The 21,792-nt window shown below is 46.8% G+C and overlaps 2 protein-coding genes across 3 annotated transcripts in view; one reads left to right on the top strand and one right to left on the bottom strand.

Moving 5' to 3' along the window:
• WDR54 (WD repeat domain 54) overlaps positions 1 to 4,183 on the bottom strand; it is a 33,077-nt gene extending 28,894 nt beyond the window's left edge. The window contains exon 1 of one of the 2 annotated variants that reach the window (XM_068273852.1): positions 4,020 to 4,183. In XM_068273852.1, coding sequence (XP_068129953.1) covers positions 4,020 to 4,116 — 97 coding nt within the window. In that variant the 5' untranslated portion in view covers positions 4,117 to 4,183. Of the gene's footprint in view, positions 1 to 3,825; positions 3,965 to 4,019 lie in introns of those variants that run through there. The other variant, XM_068273861.1, reaches the window with a different exon arrangement.
• C1H2orf81 (chromosome 1 C2orf81 homolog) lies at positions 4,156 to 20,405 on the top strand. Its single transcript, XM_068273839.1, has 4 exons — positions 4,156 to 4,296; positions 10,879 to 11,106; positions 14,363 to 14,569; positions 17,347 to 20,405. The coding sequence occupies exons 1-4, from the start codon at positions 4,261 to 4,263 to the stop codon at positions 18,346 to 18,348; spliced, it is 1,473 nt and encodes a 490-aa protein (XP_068129940.1). The 5' UTR covers positions 4,156 to 4,260; the 3' UTR covers positions 18,349 to 20,405.
• The last annotated feature ends 1,387 nt before the right edge of the window (positions 20,406 to 21,792 follow it).

The raw sequence follows: 21,792 nt of genomic DNA, 5'->3' as shown, positions 1-21,792 counted from the left end.
CTCGCTACTCCCATAACGCCTCCGACCTCTCGTTACTTCCATAACGCCTCCAACCTCACGCTACTCCCATAACGCCTCCGACCTCTCGCTACTCCCATAACGCCTCCAACTTCTCGCTACTCCCATCATGCCTCACGACCTCACGCTACTCCCATAACGCCTCCGACTTCTCGCTACTCCCATCATGCTTTCGACCTCTCGCTACTCCCAACACTCCGACAAACTCTCACTGCTCCCATCACTCCGACAAACTCTCACTGCTCCCATCACTCCGACAAACTCTCACTACTCCCATCAAACCGCTGACATTTCAACTTCAACATATCGCTACTCCCATCATGCCTCCGACCTCTCGCTACTCCCAAAACGCCTCCGACCTCACGCTACTCCCATAACGCCTCCGACCTCTCGCTGCTCCCATAACGCCTCCGACCTCTCGCTGCTCCCATAACGCCTCCGACCTCTCACTGCTCCCATAATGCCTCCGACCTCTCGCTGCTCCCATAACGCCTCCGACCTCACGCTACTCCCATAACGCCTCCGACCTCTCGCTACTCCCATAACGCCTCCGACTTCTCGCTACTCCCATAACACCTCCGACCTCTCGCTGCTCCCATAATGCCTCCGACCTCTCGCTGCTCCCATAACGCCTCCGACCTCACGCTACTCCCATAACGCCTCCGACCTCTCGCTACTCCCATAACGCCTCCGACCTCTCGCTACTCCCATAACGCCTCCGACCTCTCGCTACTCCCATAACGCCTCCGACCTCTCGCTACTCCCATAACGCCTCCGACCTCTCGCTACTTCCATAACGCCTCCGACCTCTCGCTACTCCCATAACGCCTCCGACCTCTCGCTACTCCCATAACGCCTCCGACCTCTCGCTACTCCCATAACGCCTCCGACCTCTCGCTACTCCCATAACGCCTCCGACCTCTCGTTACTTCCATAACGCCTCCGACCTCTCGCTACTCCCATAACGCCTCCGACCTCTCGCTACTCCCATAACGCCTCCGACCTCTCGCTACTCCCATAACGCCTCCGACCTCTCGCTACTCCCATAACGCCTCCGACCTCTCGTTACTTCCATAACGCCTCCAACCTCACGCTACTCCCATAACGCCTCCGACCTCTCGCTACTCCCATAACGCCTCCGACCTCTCGCTACTCCCATAACGCCTCCGACCTCTCGCTACTCCCATAACGCCTCCGACCTCTCGTTACTTCCATAACGCCTCCAACCTCACGCTACTCCCATAACGCCTCCGACCTCTCGCTACTCCCATAACGCCTCCAACTTCTCGCTACTCCCATCATGCCTCACGACCTCACGCTACTCCCATAACGCCTCCGACTTCTCGCTACTCCCATCATGCTTTCGACCTCTCGCTACTCCCAACACTCCGACAAACTCTCACTGCTCCCATCACTCCGACAAACTCTCACTGCTCCCATCACTCCGACAAACTCTCACTGCTCCCAACACCGGTGTGGTAGCATAATTTGCAACCTATTCGAATTTGCATACTATAGAAGAAGGCTAGTGTTAGGCAAAGGAGAGAGGAGGTTAGTGTTAGGCATGGGACGGGTGGAGGGTAGTTTTAGGAAAAGGATATGGTAGGTTAGGCATGGCATGGGTGGAGGATATCTTTAGAAATAGGATAGGGTAATTTGGTCACAGGGTGGGTGGAGGAGTTTTAAGCACAGGATAGGGTAGGCTAAGCACAGGATAGGGGAGGTTAAGGATGGGTGGAGGGTATTGTTAGGCAGTCGATAGGGGAGGTTAAGGATGGGGGGAGGGTAGTGTTAGGCAGTCGATAGGGGAGGATAAGGATGGGGGATGGTAATGTTAGGCAGAGAATGGGGGGGGGGGATAAGGATGGTTGGAGGGTAGTGTTAGGCACAGGATAGGATAAGGATGGGTGGAGCCGAGCGTTAGGCAGAGGATAGGGTAGTAGTTTAGTGTTAGGCAGAAAGGTTGGAAGGTTTATGTGAGGTGGAGGAATGGTAAAGGTTCCAAATTCTGATGAAGTTGCAAATATATTCACTACTGGAAGCATTTAAAGTGGAGCTGAACTCTTGCCCAGCACAGAAGGAAAAGGTAGAGAAATGCACCCAGTTTATCCTGTCTAATTCTCCCTCATTTGTGTCTAATCCCAAATTGTCTTCTGATCTCTCCCTTGTGTCACATGACTGCCTATGGCAGATAAGCTCATTTGAAAGCACAGAATGGTAACATTGGGCTCTATTCACAATCAGGCATGCGGTAAAGGATTTTTTACCGCTAATTTCAGGGATGCTCAAATCCCATCCGGATGAAATCTGGATAGTAGCTATCCGGATTTCTCCCAGTAAACCTGTGCGGGGTGTTTAATCTTACCTATTATGACGTCTTCTTTGTCCGACCCTCGTCGGCGCCTCCCATGATGCGATCCAATCCGGCGTCACGTGACTAAAAATACTTCCTCCTTCCGGGTTGAAGGAGGAAGTTATAGTCACATGACGCCGGATTAAACCGCATCGTGGGAGGTGCTGAGGGTCGGACGAAGAAGATGTCATGATAGGTAAGATTAATCCCCCCGCCCTCCCCGCACAGGTTTACTGGGAGAAATCCGGATAGCAACTATTAAGCATCCCTGGCTAAATTACCGCCAGCGGTAATCTCTGCATTTTTTCCACATTCACTAAAATTTTTCGCATATTGCGGGAAAAAAAGTGCGGTAACAGGTGTAAACTGGCATTAAACTTGCGATAAACATGCAGAAAAAAAGTAGCATTAAAAAAAAAAGTCCCCCAAAAATTTTTCTAAGTCCTGCAAACACAGCACTTAAACTTTCAGACTCCATTTAAGTCAATGGGAAGCGAAATATATCACCTGCTACTTGTAGGTGATAAAAAAATGGGTACTTAAGGAAGAAATAATGCACCTAGTTTTCATTGTGAATTTGGATCATTTGCAGAAATTACCGACTTTTGCGGTAATTTTCCGCATCCTTTGCACACTTTTACAGCACATTTTCTGCATGCGAGAAAAAACATGCGGAAAGTTTTGTGAATGACAACATGGTCTTAGATTGGTAGCAAATCTCCCACAAGTAGTTTACCGCATGCGGAAAATGATTGTGAATAGAGCCCAATAGGTCTGCTTCCATGAAAGCAGGAAGTAGACACTCTGCAGTTATATTGCAGGATCTGTATCAGCTGTAACAAAGAAATGCTTTTCTGTAAACATAGGCAAACGCAGGGGGGGGTTACAGCTGCCCAGAATCCCCCCCTCAGACCAGGGCCGGTGCAGTGTCTGGGAACAGGCATGAGTTGAGACACCAGAATATCTGCAGGCATCCTGCAACTCACAGCACTGTCCTCTTTCTTTCCCTGCTACAGTTGACTTTGGATGTAGCAGCAGCGTGTGTACAGAGCATGGAGCAGCCCTGGGGAACTTAACAGGTATGAGCACAGCCCTCTGCCCTGCTGTGTAAATGCTCCACTTTCCCCTTCATCACCAATGTCGGCTGTCCTCATTATTATCTGTATCTAAACTGCTCCTGATAGATCCTATTGTCAACCGGGAACAGATCGGACATTTAGGAAATAATTGTTAGATCCTGTCGGTCAGACAGGAAATTGCAATATGTGTACCCAGCATGATGTCCTAACATATTATTATACTGTATTGTGCGTGGCTGAGGGAGAACTTTCTGGAATCTCCGCCTTGAAAATCCTGGGTTTGCCCCTGGTAAAGGTTATCATGCTGTGGTGTATGTTATATAGAGCAGAGAGGAGGTCGGAGTTCAGGTCCACTTTAATGAATTTGCACCCTACCCTGTAAGAGAAGAGTGGTAGAGGCTTCACAATTGTGATTCACCACCGCGGCACCTCTCGCCTCTGTGGGGGTGCTGGGAAGGGGTGATAATGGGGGAGGGGGTCGGTGGGAGGGTCACACAGGGATGGGGATGAGAGGGGTGGGGTCACACAGGGAGGAAGAGGGGAGGGGTGTCGGGTTTCCGGTCGGTTACCGCTCCCGGGGTGTCTCCGTCTCTCTCTGTCGCTGTGCGGAGCTCGGCCGGTTTCCGTGGCAACAGCAGCAGCATCGGCCTCCTCGTTAGACGTCATCACTCAGCGCCGCTCGGCGACGTCCTCGCCCCTTCCCTACTTCTTGTATCCAGGCGACGGAGGACGCTGCGGGTGACGTCACCTGAGCGACAGGAGTTGCCTGGCAACCAGAAGCGACACACAAGCGCCAGAGCGGAGAGCAGGATGAGCCGGAGCGGCGCCAAACACCCTGCGGGGCAGGTACTACAAGTCCCAGCACCCCCCCCCCCCTTCAGCCTGTGCAGGAGCTCCTACATAGCTCCCAACTGTCCCTGTTTCCTCCTCATTTGTCCCTCTTTCAGGACAGTGTCCCTCTTTCTATGTAAATATATATATTTCTATACTAAAAATGTGCTTGACTGACTCTAAACTTTATTCCCATCATTTACATTGATATATTACTAATTTTAAAATGTTACTATGAAGTAAACTGAAACAGGATAGAAAGGACCAGTGGGGTTGGAATTATAAAACAACATATTTTTCTTATTAAATCTTTATGGTGTGTGTGACTAGGGGTGTGACGGGGGGTGATCAGGGGTGTGGCAGGGGCATGGCTGAAGTGTCCCTCTTTCTCATCGCAAAAAGTTGGGATGTATGCGAGTCCCCTCCAGAGGCTGCCTGCTGTGTTTCTGTTAATGGGGGGGGGGGGGGCAGGGAGCTGTGTGTCTGTGCTGTGATCTGGTGAAGGAGACCCACAGCTGCTCATAGTGAAATGGTCATGAACACGGATTGATTTGTAAGAAATAAACTCTAATGGTAGTGCCCACGGCTAGGTAATTTGCGCAATTTTGCCCGATAAACGGCTATCTTGCACAACGTCCAACTACACGCAACGATCAATTGTTTAGAACGACCGCCATGATGGATCACATTGCCAGCAGAGTCAATGGACTTTAGCAAAAATTTGAGCCATCGCTTAAATTAAACATTGTTTGTTTTTCACGTTGCACGATTCCACGCGATGGATCGGGAAACGATCGCTCATCGGCAGAGTTTCCTTGATCCCAATTCCATGCGTACTTCGCTTTATATTACACACCACAACCAAATCTCTGCAGCTGCCACCTTTGTTCACGTGACTTTACTAAACCTATTTGATGGGGCGCATGGAGGGCGCTTCCCGCAGCGTCCTCTATCTCTCAGGCCTCTTTTTTTTTTTAGCTCCCCCCCCCCCCCCCCCCCAGGCTGAGCAGCAGGACCATGTTATCCAGGCTGTGCCCCGCCCCCTTCTAGACTACCATCAGGACCCTGCAATCCAGTCTGTGCCCCGCCCCCTTCGAGGCTGAGTAGCAGAACTGCGCAGTTCAGTCTGTGCCCTGCCCCCTCCCAGGCTGAGCAAGCTGCAGCCGAGAAAAGAAAAAAATGATGTGCCACAAACTTTATGAATGTGGTTATCCCACCACAGATTTTGTGCAGAGTGTAGGGATAGGCCCACTGGCAGACGGCTCACGGCTAAACGTTTGCCCCCCGAATGGCAAAACCAAGTTTTACTCTCACTCCCTTCTCTATCTTGCCTTGATCAGCGGATTGAGGGTGTTTACTGTTGCCCTGGGTGTGTGCGTGTTGCTCAGTTAGAGGCGGAAGTCGCAGAGCTAAATAAGCATCTCGCAACACTGAGAAGCATACACAACATGGAGAAGAGCTTGGATCTCACGATCCAGACACTGGATGGAACCGTTGAAGATGAGGAGGGTGGAGTATAGCCGGACCAAGAAGCAGAGGCAGCCGCTAGTTGGGTCACAGTTAGAAGGGGTAGGGGAAAAAGTGGCAGGGAGGCTATTCCCGAGTTGTCCCTCACTAATAAGTATGCTTGTTTGCGTAATATTGGGGAGGATGATTCAGGAGTAGCAATGCTGCAGCAGGATGTGCTCCTTAGCAACCAAGGGGCAGACTGCTGTAACGAGAAAGGGAATAGGAGTGCAGCTAAGGCTAGACAGGTACTGGTGGTAGGGGATTCAATTATTAGGCGCACAGATAGGGTAATCTGTCGAAGAAACCGCGAATGCCGTACAGTCTGTTGCCTCCCGTGTGCTCGGGTTCGGCATGTAGCGGAAAGAATTGACAAATTACTGGGTGGGGCTGGGGAAGACCCGGCTGTCATGGTACACATTGGCACCAATGACAAAGTTAGTGGGAGATGGAAGGTCCTCAAAAATGATTTTCAGGTACTTGGAGATAAACTTAAAGCAAGGACCTCCAAGGTGGTGTTTTCTGAAATACTGCCAGTGCCACGTGCTACATCTGAGAGACAGAGGGAGCTTAGGGAGTTAAATAAGTGGCTGAGAAATTGGTGTAGGAAGGAAGGGTTTGGGTTCCTGGAGAACTGGGCAGACTTTGCAGTCGGCTACAGGTTCTACAGCAGGGATGGGCTGCACCTTAATGGGGAGGGTGCAGCTGCATTGGGGGAGAAGATGGCTAAACGGTTGGAGGAGATTTTAAACTAGGATCTGGGGGGAGGCGGGAGGATAAAGTCTCAATACATAGACAAGATGAGGTAAAAAGACAGTGGGAACCTATCATTATGGAGGGTGGAGAGGGGGGTGGGGACAGTGTAAAGATTAAGGAGGTTGGTAAAAATTCAAGTAGCCAATTTCATGTAAACAAAATTGGTAAATGTGGTGGTAAAAATATAAAGTGCATGGTAACCAATGCTCGGAGCCTTGCAAATAAAATAGACGAACTAGAGTTCATTCTGAATGACAAAGGCTATGACATTGTGGGAATAACCGAGACATGGATGGATGAAAGCCATGACTGGATAGCTAATTTAAAAGGATACAATGTGTTTAGGAGGGATAGAACAGGGAAAAAAGGTGGAGGGGTTTGTCTCTTTGTTAAGAATTCTCTTACAGCTGTCCTCAACGATGAGATGGAGGAAGATTGCGAAGATGTGGAGTCCGTTTGGGTAAATATTCATGGTGGAAATAAAAGTTGCCAATTGCTTATTGGGGTATGCTACAGGCCACCTCTTATTAATGAAGCTGCAGAACTGCGATTACTACAGCAGATTGAAAAAGCTGCAGGTAAAAATGAGGTCATAATTATGGGCGACTTCAACTTTCCAGACATTGACTGGAGTATTGAGGCTACCCATTCTGGTAAAAGCAGCAGATTTCTGGCAGCACTACAGGACAATTACTTGACTCAAATGGTAACTGAACCAACTAGGGGGAATGCGTTACTGGATCTGATCATTTCTAATAGACCAGATAATGTATCAAATGTGCAGGTTCAAGAACATTTGGGAAATAGTGATCACAACATGATAACGTTTGAGCTGGTGACTGATAGGCCACGGGGCAGCGGGACCACTAAAACTATGAACTTTAGAAAAGCAAAGTTCACTCAAATTAGGCAGGCACTAAGTTTGGTGAACTGGGATAATGTACTACAAGGGGAAGACACTGAAGGGAAATGGCAAGCTTTTAAACTTATACTCAATCAATACTGTAGTATGTATATCCCATATGGAAACAAAATGTCTAGGAATAAAAAAAGGCCTCTATGGATGAATAGAAAGGTTAAAGATAAAATGAAGAGGAAAAAGAATACCTATAAGGTCTTAAACAGGAGGGGACAGAGGCTGCACTAAGCAATTATAAGGAGTGCAATAAAAATTGTAAAAAAGAAATTAGGCAGGCAAAGATTGAAGCTGAAAAACAAATCGCTAAGGATATCAAATCTAACCCAAAAAAGTTTTACAAGTACATTAACTCTAAAAAAAGAAAGGTTGACTGTATAGGACTCCTAAAGGATGAGGATGGGAACTCAATGGTGGATGACCAAGGTAAGGCAGAGTTATTAAATGCTTTCTTTGCTTCTGTCTTCACAAAAGAAACAGCACTGTTGCAAACTACAGAGGCGGAAGAGTCTCAATCTTCTAACTGTAATATTAAATACTTAACGCAGGAAGAAGTGAAGGCAAGACTAAATAAATTAAAAATAGACAAGGCACCTGGCCCGGATGGCATGCATCCTCGGGTCCTAAGGGAATTAAGTTCAGTTATAGATAAACCCCTTTATCTTATCTTTTGTGACTCTCTTGCAACTGGCAGAGTCCCAGTGGATTGGCGTACAGCCCACGTTTTCCCATTATTTAAGAAGGGCAAAAAATCTGATCCAGGAAATTATAGACCTGTAAGTTTAACATCAGTTGTATGCAAACTATTTGAGGGGTTACTAAGAGATACTATACATGACTTCATAGTAGAAAATAATCTTATTTCTCAGCATCAACATGGGTTTACTAAAGACAGGTCCTGTTTGACTAACATGCTCAGCTTTTATGAGGTAGTGAATGCTAATATGGATATTGGGAATGCTGTAGATGTGATATACTTGGACTTTGCAAAGGCCTTCGACACTGTTCCCCACAAAAGTCTGGTGCAAAAGTTGAGGATGCAAGGACTGGGGAAGAGTCTGTGTTCATGGATAGGGAACTGGCTAATGGACAGAAAGCAAAGAGTTGTGGTCAATGGATCATACTCAAAATGGGAGACTGTTAGCAGTGGGGTCCCACAGGGATCTGTTCTGGGTCCAGTGCTCTTCAATTTATTTATTAATGACCTAGTAGATACAGTAGTGAGCAATGTTGCTATTTTTGCAGATGATACAAAATTGTGCAGAATCATTAACTCTCAGGAAGATAGTGTCATATTGCAACAGGATCTGGATAGGATGGCTATATGGGCACATACATGGCAGATGAAATTCAATGTTGACAAATGTAAGGTCATGCATTTTGGACGTACTAATGGTCTAGCACCATACAAAATAAATGGGATACAGTTGGGGACATCAAACTTGGAGAAGGACTTAGGAGTACTCATTGACAACAAGTTAAATAATCGTACTCAATGCTAAGCAGCTGCAGCTAAAGCTAACAAAATTTTGGGATGCATTAAAAGGGAAATAAAAACTCGAGATGCTAGCATAATATTGCCCCTGTTTAACTCTCTAGTAAGGCCACATCTGGAATATGGAATTCAGTTCTGGGCACCACATTACAAAAAAGATATTGCAGTTTTAGAGCAGGTGCAGAGACGAGCAACAAAATTGATGCGTGGGATGGAAGGTCTCACTTATCGAGAAAGGTTAGATAAACTGGGTTTATTTAGTCTAGAGAAAAGACGCCTTAGAGGGGATCTAATTAACATGTATAAATACATCAGAGGGCAATATAATACCTTGGCGGATGAGCTTTTTGTCCCTAGGCCTTCTCAAAGGACTAGAGGACATGATCTGCGCATGGAGGAAAAACGTTTTAGCCATTTATTTGGGAAAGGGTTCTTTACAGTAAGAGTGATTAAGATGTGGAATGCATTGCCACAGGAAGTCGTTATGGCAAACTCTATACCTGCATTTAAAGGGGGCTTAGATGCTTTCCTTGCGTTGAAAGACATCCATGGCTATAATTACTAGGCAATGCCTAATGATGTTGATCCAGGGATTTTATCTGATTGCCATCTGGAGTCGGGAAGGAATTTTTCCCTTTAGGGGCTAATTGGACCATGCCTTGTAAGGGTTTTTTCGCCTTCCTCTGGATCAACAGGGAAATGTGAGGGAGCAGGCTGGAGTTGTACTTTATACTGGTTGAACTCGATGGACGTATGTCTTTTTTCAACCAAAATAACTATGTAACTATGTAACTATCTTGAAAAACAAACACTTACATTTACTGAGCAAGGCTTACCCTCGCTTTGAGGAATTTGAAAATGTCTTATATGGAGCTACTTTAGAGACCTAAATACTTTGTACTGTGGCAGGTTGGACCTATAACTATACATTAATTTTTTCCTACATCACTGTTAGGCCCCATTCACACTAGAATGCTTTGCCGGCAATTTCGGCAAAACGCTCAAGCGATAGCGCTTTTTAAAGCGCTAGTGCAATAATAACCTATGGGCCTGTTCTCACTTGGGCGATTTACGTTAATCGCCGGCGATTAAAGCAAATCGCCCCCAAAAATGTGTATCCTGCACCACTTTCAGGCGATTTTCCGGCGATCGCGTTTAGTGCTATAGAAGCGCTAATCACGATCGCCGGGAAATCGCCCCATGTGTGAATGGCGTTAATCGCCAAAAAATGCCAGAGCAAAACGCTAGCAAAAGCACTGGCGTTTTGTAAGTGAATGGGGCCTTACTTAGGCCCCATTCACACTTACAAAATGCTAGCGCTTTTGCTAGCGTTTTGCTCTGGCATTTTTTGGCCATTAACGCCATTCACACATGGGGCGATCGCGATTAGCTCTTCTATAGCACTAAACGTGATCGCCGGAAAATCGCCTGAAAGTGGTGCAGGATATAATTTTTTTCAAATCTGACAGGTTTTGGACTAATCCATCTCCTCATAGGGTATTCTCAGAGTTTCTTTTATTTTAAAAGGACTTACTGCATGGCAGTTGCTCAGTCCAAATCTCACACAAGAGAAGCATTTCTATAACATTCTGTAAGTGACAGGAACTTAGAAGAAGAGTCATTTATAGCGCATTTTACTCTGGGAGAAATGTACCTTTTATATGTGCGTGTAAATATATATATTCTGAATTTTACAATGTTTGTGATACTCTTCCTTTAACCTGCTGCTGCTGGACATTGTTAGTTTAAAGGTAACTGTACACTATGTGATTTCCTGTAGAGCAGGCATCTGATGTAATATTGAATAACACATCATCATTGCTAGCTTTGTACTGACCGATGCACTACAAAGCTATGCCATCCACACTTCCCCCACACACAGATAAAGACAATATAATGCTGTCCTCTTTTGTGTCCTTTACAGGCCATGCCACGGGCGCAGGCCTCCAAGTCTCGTGCCGATAAATCTCGCACAGTGATCGTGGCGCCAATTCCACAGGTAACTGTGGACATCATTCCTGGCCGCTTCACCGAGGATGACTGGGCGACTATGGTGAACACTGAGGATGGAGAAGAGGTGGTGGGGGATATCGTGGACTCTCTTATTAGTCGCGTCATGGAAGAGTGCTATAAAGTCTACCTGGAGCGACAGGTGACCACCACTTATGGCCGATGGTAGGGTAGTTTACAGCTGAGGGAGGACTGGTTGGTTAGTATAAGGAGTTATGGGGTTTGGTGGCAGGGGTTTTTGATGGACTGGTAGGAGTTGCCAGGTGGATGGTTTGGAGGGCTAGTCTATCGGAGTGGAAGTTGTTAGTGATTAGGATGGGGTTTGGTGGCAGGGGTTTTTGATGGACTTGTAGGAGCTGCCAGGAGGATGGTTTGGAGGTCTATCGGAGTGGAAGATGTTAGTGATTAGGGTGGGGTGTGGTGGCAGGTTTTTGATGGACTAGTAGGAGTGGCCAGGAGGATGGTTTGGAGGTCTATCGGAGTGGAAAATGTTAGTGATGTCAGTGATTAGGGTGGGGTGTGATGGCAGGTTATGGATGGACTAGTAAGATTTGCCAGGAGGATGCTTTGGAGGTGTATCGGAGTGGAAGATGTTAGTGATGTCAGTGATTAGGGTGGGGTGTGGTGGCAGGGATTTTTATGGGCTAGCGCAGGAGTTACCAGGAGGATGCTTTGGAGGTCTATCAGAGTGGAAGATGTTATTGATGTTAAAGGGATACTTAAGTAAAAATAAAAAATGATTTTTACTCACCTGGGGCATCCCTCAGCCCCCTGAAGCTGTATGGTGCCCTCGCAGCCTCGCTCCAATCCTCCTGTCCCCGCCGGCGGCTACTTCCGAGTTCGGAAACAGCCGCCGATAGGCTGGGAACGCGAGTGATTCTCCGCGTTCCCAGCCACTATATCACCCTCTATGCTGCTATAGCGTATAACATATATGCTATAGCAGCATAGAGGGTGATATATAGCGGCTGGGAATGCGGAGAATCACTCGCGTTCCCAGCCTGTCGGCGGCTGTCGCCGAACCCGGAAGTAGCCGCCAGCGGGGACAGGAGGATCGGAACGAGGCTGCGAGGGCACCATACAGCTTCAGGTGGCTGAGGGATGCGCCAGGTGAGTAAAAATCATTATGTTTTTTGACTTAAGTATCCCTTTAATGATTAGGGTGGGGTGTGGTGGCAGGGGATTTTTATGGTCTAGCAGGAGTTACCAGGGGGATGCTTTGGAGGTCTATCATAGTGGAAGATGTTAGTGATGATATGAAGTATTATAGGGAGGGATTGCTGGAGGATATATAGGAAGGCGATCTATGAGTGAAGTCATTGGAAGGAGCTATTGGGCTAATGGATAGAGTTAGTGTAATGGTAAGGAGCGTTCATTTCTTGGGGTTATTCAAGTAATAAAATAATTTATGTGGAAAATGTATTGATGTTGTACGGTAGTAATGGAGTTGATCTTAGGGTGGTTGGAGGAGTTAAGGGGATGAGGTTTTGGAATGGATATGGTGTGGTATGAGGTTAAGTTGACCAGGTGATGGGAGGAGCTATTCAACTATGGAGTAGGCATAAAATAAATGAGGAGTAGTTATGGGGGCGGTCAGACTAGTTATAAGGAGTGGACATTAGAGTTGAGGGAGAAACTATAGAAGAAGATATATTGGGATCGTAAGACAAGCAACAGGGAATAAGTTTTAACAGCTCAGTAAGGAGTTATAGCAGGAGTGTACAAGTTATAGGGAGTATATTTTAGAGTTGAGGGAGGAGTTATAATGGGAGTATACTTTAGAGTTGAGGGAGGAGTTATAGGAAGCAGATTTCAGAGTTGAGGAAGGAGTTATAGTGAAATTATATTTAAGGGCCCGTTTCCACTAGCACGGAAATCGGGCCGAATCCACAGAGATTCCCTGCAGGCAAATCGCGCAGGGAAACTCTGCCATAGGAAACGCGCCGACGGCCATCAGTTTCCATGTGGGAGGCTGCGAATCTCTTAGCCGAGACGAGGAAGTACCGACACATCTCCCAGCTGCATGTGGCACTAGTGGAAACGGGCCCATAGAGTTGAGGGGGGAGTTATAGGATGCAGATTTTAGAGTTGAGTGGGAGTTACAGTGTGAGTATATTTTAGAGTTGAGGGAGGAGTTATAGGATGCAGATCTTAGATTTGAAGTAGTTACTTACAGGAAGCAAATTTTAGAGTTGTAGGGGGCAGAGTATAGAGTATATTTTAGAGTTGAGGTGAGAGTTGTGAGGTTGAGGTATTGGTGTGACAGAGGAAATTATTAGTAGTAGATTTTAGAGTTGGGGAAGAGATATGGAAGTGAGTTATTGGAGCTGTAGGAGGAGCTATAAGCAGGTACTTGGTGGGAAGGTTCAATGAGAATAATTCGAAGCAAAGAGACAATAATGTGTACTGTATATTCCTGCGTATAAGACTACTTTTTAACCCTTGAAACTCTTCTGAAAAGTTGGGGGTCGCCTTATACGCCGGGTGTCATTGACGCCGGGTGATACGCCCTATCCTGTTACCGCCTCTCAGATCTCCCTGCTGAGGGAGCGCAATCTATTCTTCCATACCGCTCTGATAAACAGGTAGACAAGGAGAGCTGACCAGTCTACTTAAAGGACTTGCGAGGCCAAAATCCGGCCCCCAAATGTAAAAAAAGAGTTGACCAATGCAACAAGTCAATGGACTATATACTGTTATATACTGGGTAACACATACAGTACAGCACCAGTATCTGTTCATACACAGCACCAGTACATGATTTTTTTTATTTTTATTTTAATTTGGTGTGCGTATGAAGAGGGGTAGTCTTCTACAGCGAGTATATCTCAAACTGTATATTTTAACTGAAAAAGTTGGGGGGGTCGTCTTATACGCCCGGTCGTCTTATACGCCGGAATATACGGTAGTTAGATTAACAGGAGGAGTTATTGGAAAAGTAGTAGGTAGCAATTAGGAAAAGTCATTAGGGTGATGGGAGGAGTTATTGGTGGTCTATATGGCCGCAGTACAGGAAAAGTTACTGGAGAGACCAAAGACATTATAAGGACTAGTCACTAGAGGTAGTAAGAGGATTCATAAAGGGAGGCTACAGGGGTAACAGTAGTAGCATGGGGAAATGAAGGATGAGCTATACAGCAGCATAATTGGTATGATGGGAGGAGTAATTAGAAAGGGAGGAGGGGCTATAGGGGTTGATGGAAGAAGTCAATAGAGTGTTAGGAAGATCAGTAGAAAGAAGATATTAGAGGCATAGGAGTAGCTCTTATGTAAGACATTATTGGGAGGAGTTATAGAAAGGAGTGGGAGGAAGAAGAGAGTTATATAGAACAAGATATCTGTAATTAGAGATGCTGAGTAACAACCTCCTCATCCTGGTTGTTGTGTTCTCTTTATAGCTGATCCCATATACCATCTGCCAGGCCCGAGACGCCATGATACAGATGGCAGAGTGGACCTTTATTCCTCGAGATGAGGGTGAAGATCAGACATTCCCTGAGAGGACCTGGCAGGAGGAGCCTCAGCCCTGCCCCAATGACTCCTGGGCACAGGGATGTGTGCCTGTTACCAGACCTCTGCTCACACCACGTCCCAGTCAGCCTCAGGTGAGTACACCTCTTCAGTGCCTGATCACCAGCCGCCTGGCTGTTTGGGGCCTGGGCTGGTAACTGTAAAAGGCTGTCCCAATACCGGGCTTTCGATGTCTACACCAAGCCTGCTGGCTCATGTGCAACCATAACCTTCCTCCTTTTTGCCTAAACCTATCCGGAGCCGTTTCCATTGTGTGTCCCCCTCCTTCCCCGTAGTTGTAGTCCTAACAATCACTTCCCATTCCAGTGCCAAACCCCGGCTGTCCTCCCTCCCTTACTACAAACCCTAAACTCCAGACACTAAACAAAGCCTATCCCCAGTGTTGTGTTCAAATCTAACCTTTTCTGTATCCCCATCATACGGCTTTACTATCTGATAATCCTAGCCTAACCTTCCCATTCCCCAAACAAAGCCTATCCCCAGTGTTGTGTTCAAATCTAACCTTTCCTGTATCCCCATCATACGGCTTCAATATCTGATAATCCTAGCCTAACCTTCCCATTCCCCAAACAAAGCCTATCCCCAGTGTTGTGTTCAAATCTAACCTAACCGGTATCCCCATCATACGGCTTTACTATCTGATAATCCTAGCCTAACCTTCCCATTCCCCAAACAAAGCCTATCCCCAGTGTTGTGTTCAAATCTAACCTTTCCTGTATCCCCATCATACGGCTTTACTATCTGATAATCCGAGCCTAACCTTCACATTCCCCAAAGAGTTCCTCGAGACACTCAGCCAAAGTCATCCCCCATTCTGAATCCTCATCCCGTTCCCCGGCCCTCATCTCCTGTTTGCTTGCTACGCTCCACCTAATGACATTGATGCAGCCAAAAAGTTTTCCGATAAAGAGATGAAAAGAGGTCTCCACTCTTTAATGGTAGGCATACACAGTGAATTTATGCGCCGCTATCAAGCTAGCGGCTCGATGTCGGCGCATCACTGCTCGTCCGCGCAGATCGATCCCCGCTTGTCCCCGCGGGCGTGCCTTATCTGCCGCTCGATTCCCCGCTATTGTCCGCCCACGGGGATGGAGCGGGGAATCTATCCAGCGGGACATCGGACCTGTCGGATATTATCAATCGAGCCATCAGCAGCTCGATTGATGAGAAAAAAACTAACCGTGTATGCCCGGCATAATGCCTCCATCACTCATAAATTACCAATCATTGTAGTGTTTGCCATCAGGAGGCTACAGGGTTCAAGTAAATGAAGAAAAAATGTTTATTTTTTCCCAAATGTCCAAATTAAGCCATTCCATGTTAATTTTTAGCTGAGAAAATGCTAACAAAATAACACCCTCCCATTGACTATCCATGCCAGCATTTAGGATGGACTGATTTACCTCTGGTTGTTTCAAGTCCTACTTCATAGAGCCAAATTAATCTATGCCATGCACTGATAAAGACCAACCAATCCGAAACAGTCTGTATGCATGTTGGATTATTCTGGCTCTGTACAAATTAACAAGCTGACACATCATTGCATTCCAGCGGTTCTGGAGGTGTGTTTAGCTTCTAAGGGTAACAATGCTTCATTTGCATATATTCATCAGTGATGCATTGTGGGAGACATCTCCAGCTCACTCCAACCTGATTTATCGCAAATTCTTTCGGTTTTAAGAAAGCAAACGTATGCTTTCCATAGCATTTTAGTAAGGGGGCTTTTAGGACCATTGTAGCCTCTTACACACTCCGAGTTCTGGTTCACCATGAGCTGGCTGGTTAGTGTGTACCGCTGATAAATGGAACAACATGGTGTATTTGGCGATGAGCACCTTTCCTGATTCAGTACTATCGATTAATTTGAGCTGTGCCAAAAATATGTGAGGACCCCGGCCCTTGAGAATGGGAGTTCTACATCCCTGGATTATGTATGTCCATGGTACGCTAAAACCTTTAGAGAATCAATGACCTCTACCAGCTTCACGGCTCTGCTTCCCTGTCCGGTTCCCTAGTTGCCACCTGCCATGGTCTTATGGGCATCCTCTGCCACTTATCCAGGTCACTTCTGGGTGCACAGTCCTCAGCCCTAGCTCACCCCAGGCCACCAGCAGTCACCACGATACACAGCCCACTGCCTTCTGGGAAACCAGTTTTATGAAACTCAGCCAGGTGACCTGATTACCCCAGTCCCCAAAAAAACCGTGTCCTGCTTTTGAAGGAAAGGACTGTAAGCTCCACCCTTCCAACAATACAGACTAGAGCTGGACCCCAAAATAGACCTGTGAAAACCTGCAGTCAGAAAGTTACACCAGCTAGGGCCTTTATCACCTAGGACCTTTTCCCCAAATCTAAACCAAATCTCAGCAGGAATACAGAAAGCCCCACTAAAAAAACCTACATGATATTTCTGTAATCCTGGTGTAGTTTTGAGCTTGGCTGTGAAGTCGGTACAAAAACCATCCAACTACGACGCCTCAGTTTATTAAACCACCAACTCCAGGTACCCAAAAATTACTCCACAGCCCTGGTTTTGTGGGAGCTTTGAACAATATTATGGTAACTGCTATGAATCTGCTTGATGCAGGAATTTGTGGATGCATCAATGAGTCCATTACAGCTGCACCGATATGTAAATAGGAGTATTACCAGACATGGGATTGGAGCTTCATGCAGAGTTCCCAAACAATCAGTAACGAGCTCATAAGAAAAACTAATTTATACTTCCCCTGAGTTTTGGAAATGCATTGTACGATCATTTATTGCATATCTTGGGATTGTGTGATTTCCTTTTGGCTTTTCAGCCAATTAACATTTGAAACTAACCCTACATTATTCTGATGTCGCACAGGGGTCTTCAAAGCACCTAATTACAGACATCCCTGAGCAAGAAACTGAGGTTAAACCACAGGAGGAGGAAGTCCCAACTGTTCCAAACACTTCTCAGGATGAACCTCCATCTTCCCAAAATCCAAACACCAGGGAAAAAGATGAGAATCAGAATGAGCTTCCTACACTTCAGACAACTCCACTAATTATCAAACCAGCCCCACCCCCTCAGCCCCCCAAAAACAAAACCAAATATCGCCCATATCGGGGACCCCTCCGCTCTGCTGGCCTGAAGAACCTCACCAAGTCTCTGGAGGACACAGCAAAGGAGATGTTTCTGGAAGAGTGTGCAAAGGAGAGATTAGAGAATGACCTGGTTGAAGATATAGATCTCATGCCAACCTCCCTGCACAACATCCTGAAGATACAACTTGGGAGACCACCTCAGAAAAAAGATGTCATTTACGATGAGGCAGGAAATGTTCTCTCTATGCCAAAGCTGGACCTGTCCAAGCTTCCCCAGCACCACGTACGTCCCCGCATCGAAGTCCTGGACTCCAACAAGGAGGCTGAGTGTCAGGTTAAAAGACCAAGTCACACTTCTATGTCAACACCCAACCAAAGGGGGAAGAGGATTAAGGAGAAAGACAAGCTGTCTCAGGATCCTCGGCTGCAGTTTAGGCCTTCAACATTTGACTCTCAGAAGACGTTGCTTCATGATAAGACATTACAGGCTTATACGCTGACCATTCCACCCCAAACAGATCACACAAAGGACCCTGTGGCTACAAACATCCTTCTAGAAGCCATACAGCTTTCTCAAGGAGTGATACTCCGAGAGGGCAACACTTCAGAACGAGGTTCTCTGCTCAGCCTGCGGCGGAGAGAGATGGCTCAGAGAGAGGACAACAGACAGCTAGAGCCTATCCGACCCTCTGTAATGCTACCCAAGCTTTCTGTGGAACAGCTTATTAAGAACAACATCCCACAGGTCCATCCCATCACATACTTCACGCCATCCTGACTTTCCATTTATTAGTTGCATGTGTGCTTCATGCTATCATAAATTCTGCCTTTTCTGGGCCTCTTGAGTGCTTCATGCCACTGAACAGAGCGCGGAAACATCTCGGCAAAGTTTACCAACGTCACTCCTGCTATTCAAAAACAAATCTTCTGAAAGGCAATGTAGTGTACACAAAAGCTGTGTATTGTTTTACAGTATAATCTCGATATAATAAACCCGGGTGTAGTAAATGTTTGGGTATAGTAAACTACCTCTCCAGGTCCTGGACCAATCTCCATTAAATAAGTTTACAGGAGCCACCCCTGGTATAGTAAACCCAGATTTATAGAAAACTTCTTTTATAGTAAACACTTTTTTGACCCTTACGTGCCGCTGACTCTGGATACCTTACGTGACGCTGACTCTGGATATAGTAAAAAGCAGGCGGTGCATGCTTCATATGTCAGTGGGCAGCGCATGCATCATATGTCAGTGAGCAGTGCATGCGTCATATGTCAGTGGGCGGTGCATGCATCACATGTCGGTGGGCGGTGCATGCATCATGTCAGTGGGCGGTGCATGCGTCATATGTCAGTGGGCGGTGCATGCTTCATATGTCAGTGGGCAGCGCATGCATCATATGTCAGTGAGCAGTGCATGCGTCATATGTCAGTGGGCGATGCATGCATCATATGTCGGTGGGCGGTGCATGCATCATATGTCAGTGGGCGGTGCATGCGTCATATGTCAGTGGGCGGTGCATGCTTCATATGTCAGTGGGCAGCGCATGCATCATATGTCAGTGGGCAGTGCATGCGTCATGTCAGTGGGCGGTGCATGCATCATATGTCGGTGGGCGGTGCATGCATCATATGTCAGTGGGCGATGCATGCGTCATATGTCGGTGGGCAGCGCATGCATCAAATGTCAGTGGGCAGTGCATGCGTCATATGTCAGTGGGCGGTGCATGCGTCATATGTCAGTGGGCGGTGCATGCGTCATATGTCAGTGGGCAGTGCATGCGCCATATGTCAGTGGGCGGCGCATGCATCAAATGTCAGTGGGCGGCGCATGCGTCAAATGTCAGTGGGAGACCTGCTGCTCTCTTCAGGCTGGTTGCAGGTGAGTTGATGTCTGATAACATTTGTAAGACAAGAAGAATGGCACCGGTGCTATATATACAGTACTATACAAATATGCAGCCTGGGAAAATGAGGAATAACGTGAATGTAAACAAAATATCATGCAGCGTTACCACTTCCACTTTGCAATCACAGATAAAAGTATCAATCACAGTCCTCCTAGTGGATTGTACGCACTCCCGGAAGCGCAGTACACGCTACTTTCACTCATAGTGCTGATCAGAACGGGCCTACTCGCTGCAAAACTACGGAGAGTGGAGCGGAGAGTGCTAAGTTCTGCCTGTGGAGGTATCGGAGGCACTCACATTACAGATATGAGTGGCTTATGATTGGCTGCATTTTGAAGAGAGGCTTCATGATTGGCTAAAGTATGAGCAGATAGTTTTGCAGGACACATGCTGCAAGTCCCGCCCTTAGAGGTATCGGAGCCACTCACAGGAAGCGAGTGACTACCTCTAGTGACGGCTGCAATTTTTAAGGAGCCCTGGATACTGTACCAGCGATTTGTCCAGCCTGGCTATGCAGCCCTAAGGTATACTTAACCTTGTAGTGCACCAAATGTGCAAGTACTTGTACTGTACCTCCAATGGGAGGACAGAGCTGCTCCTGTGCAGCAGAGACTGTACCAGGGCATGCTGGGCCATTTCTAGGACAATTTCAGATATTTCACACTTCTGATATAGTAAACCACTTTTCCTTGATTTTTGGAGTTTACTATAACGAGATTATACTGTACCTCTGTTTGTTACATAGTTATCTAAGTTGAAAAAAGATATACTGTATGTGTCCATCAAGTTCAACCTCACAAATGTTCTCTCTGCCTGGATCAGGTATCATCTTCCTACATCAATAGGTGTGGATGACCTTCAAAGTTTGCTGAATGTAACTTAATGAATAAAATTGCTTATTTTTTTTCAATAAAAAATGTATAAATTATTTAGTCAATGTTTGCCCAATGTGAAATCGTATCTCTTCTGGATATACATTCTTAAAGAGACCCTGTAACAAAAAAAAGTTCCCCTCGGGGGTACTCACCTCGGGAAAGAGAAGCCTCAGAGTCCCAATGAGGCTTCCCCCTCCCCTGTAGCTGCAGGCAATCCAGCGCTGGCTCCCCCGAAGCATCCCGCAATCCTCCCCCGAGAAGCCTGATAAGCACTGATTTATTTACCTTCCCTGGCTCCAGCGGGGGCGCTGTTACAGCTCTCCGCCTCGGAGATAGGTGAAAATAACCGATCTCTGCCGGGTCCACTCTACTGCGCAGGCACAGGAGACTTGCGTCTGCGCAGTAGAGTGGGCTGACAGCGATTGGCTATTTCCGACGCAGAGAGCCGATACTGCGCCTGCGCTGGAGCCGTGGATGTAAATATTTCCATCCCCGCTGTTCGGAAGGGCACAGCGAGACCGCCGTGGGACACAGGAGGACGGGGAAGCCTCGATAGGATCCGGAGGCTTCCCCCACCCGAGGTGAGTACCCCCCAGGGGAGATTTTTTTTGGTTACAGGTTTTCTTTATATTTACCAGTGGTGCTGGCATCTTTAATACTGGCAAGGTGCAACACTGTGGGATTTTTTTTTCTCATTTATGTAGTGAGCAGTAACATCAGTTGATCTCCCAGAGTGCTCTGAGGCAGGTTGTATGACATCATAGTAGAGAAGAATCAAGAGCGCTTCTCTGATGCATTAACGTTTAATGAAAAGACAATGCGCAATATAAAATTACACTTACAGTGTGTAAGATGAAATTTGGCGCCTTCGTCAGCGTGGTCAAATGCCGAAACGCGTCGTGACGTCAGACGGCACTGCGTGAGGAAGCCCCGCCCACCAGACCCTCGCTCCACACTGCAACATCGCGCTTCTCGCTCTGGCCAAGCGAGTGAGCTGAGAGAGGACCTGACGGCAGGCCAAATTTCATCTTACACACTGTAAGTGTAATTTTATATTGCGCATTGTCTTTTCATTAAACGTTAATGCACCAGAGAAGCGCTCTTGTTTCTTCTCTACTCCCACACAGATTGCTGGAGCCACCCAGCGTTTGGAGCAGCACCTGGGAGCATTACCACTGCCACTAAGTGTCAAAGCAGCGCAGGAATACACTTTTTGTATGACATCATAGCCTAGGCTAAATATCATTGGGAGGGCAGGGTTGCAAACGCGCCGAAACCATGAGCCAGACGGCGGAACGGAAAGGCTCTATACTCTCCAGAGCCGTACCTCTAAGCCTGAAGTGACTTCTCAGTTTAGGTTTACTTTAACTGCCAGCCTGAAATCTGTACCTGTTTATTTGTTATATTATACAGTTAAAATGTATTGGTGTTTTCTTCAGG

Source organism: Hyperolius riggenbachi, chromosome 1, assembly GCF_040937935.1.
Source record: "Hyperolius riggenbachi isolate aHypRig1 chromosome 1, aHypRig1.pri, whole genome shotgun sequence".
In the NCBI taxonomy this organism is placed as follows: domain Eukaryota; kingdom Metazoa; phylum Chordata; class Amphibia; order Anura; family Hyperoliidae; genus Hyperolius; species Hyperolius riggenbachi.
The sequence above is the reverse complement of the archived record's forward strand: the minus strand, read 5'-3'. Positions and strand labels throughout refer to the sequence as shown.

Excerpts from the sequence above, each read along its gene's own strand:
- C1H2orf81 (XM_068273839.1), top strand. The coding sequence starts at position 4,261 with ATGAGCCGGAGCGGCGCCAAACACCCTGCGGGGCAG. Across the intron at positions 11,107-14,362 it reads AAGTCTACCTGGAGCGACAG|CTGATCCCATATACCATCTG; the intron begins GTGACCACCACT and ends TTCTCTTTATAG. Across the intron at positions 14,570-17,346 it reads CACGTCCCAGTCAGCCTCAG|GGGTCTTCAAAGCACCTAAT; the intron begins GTGAGTACACCT and ends GATGTCGCACAG.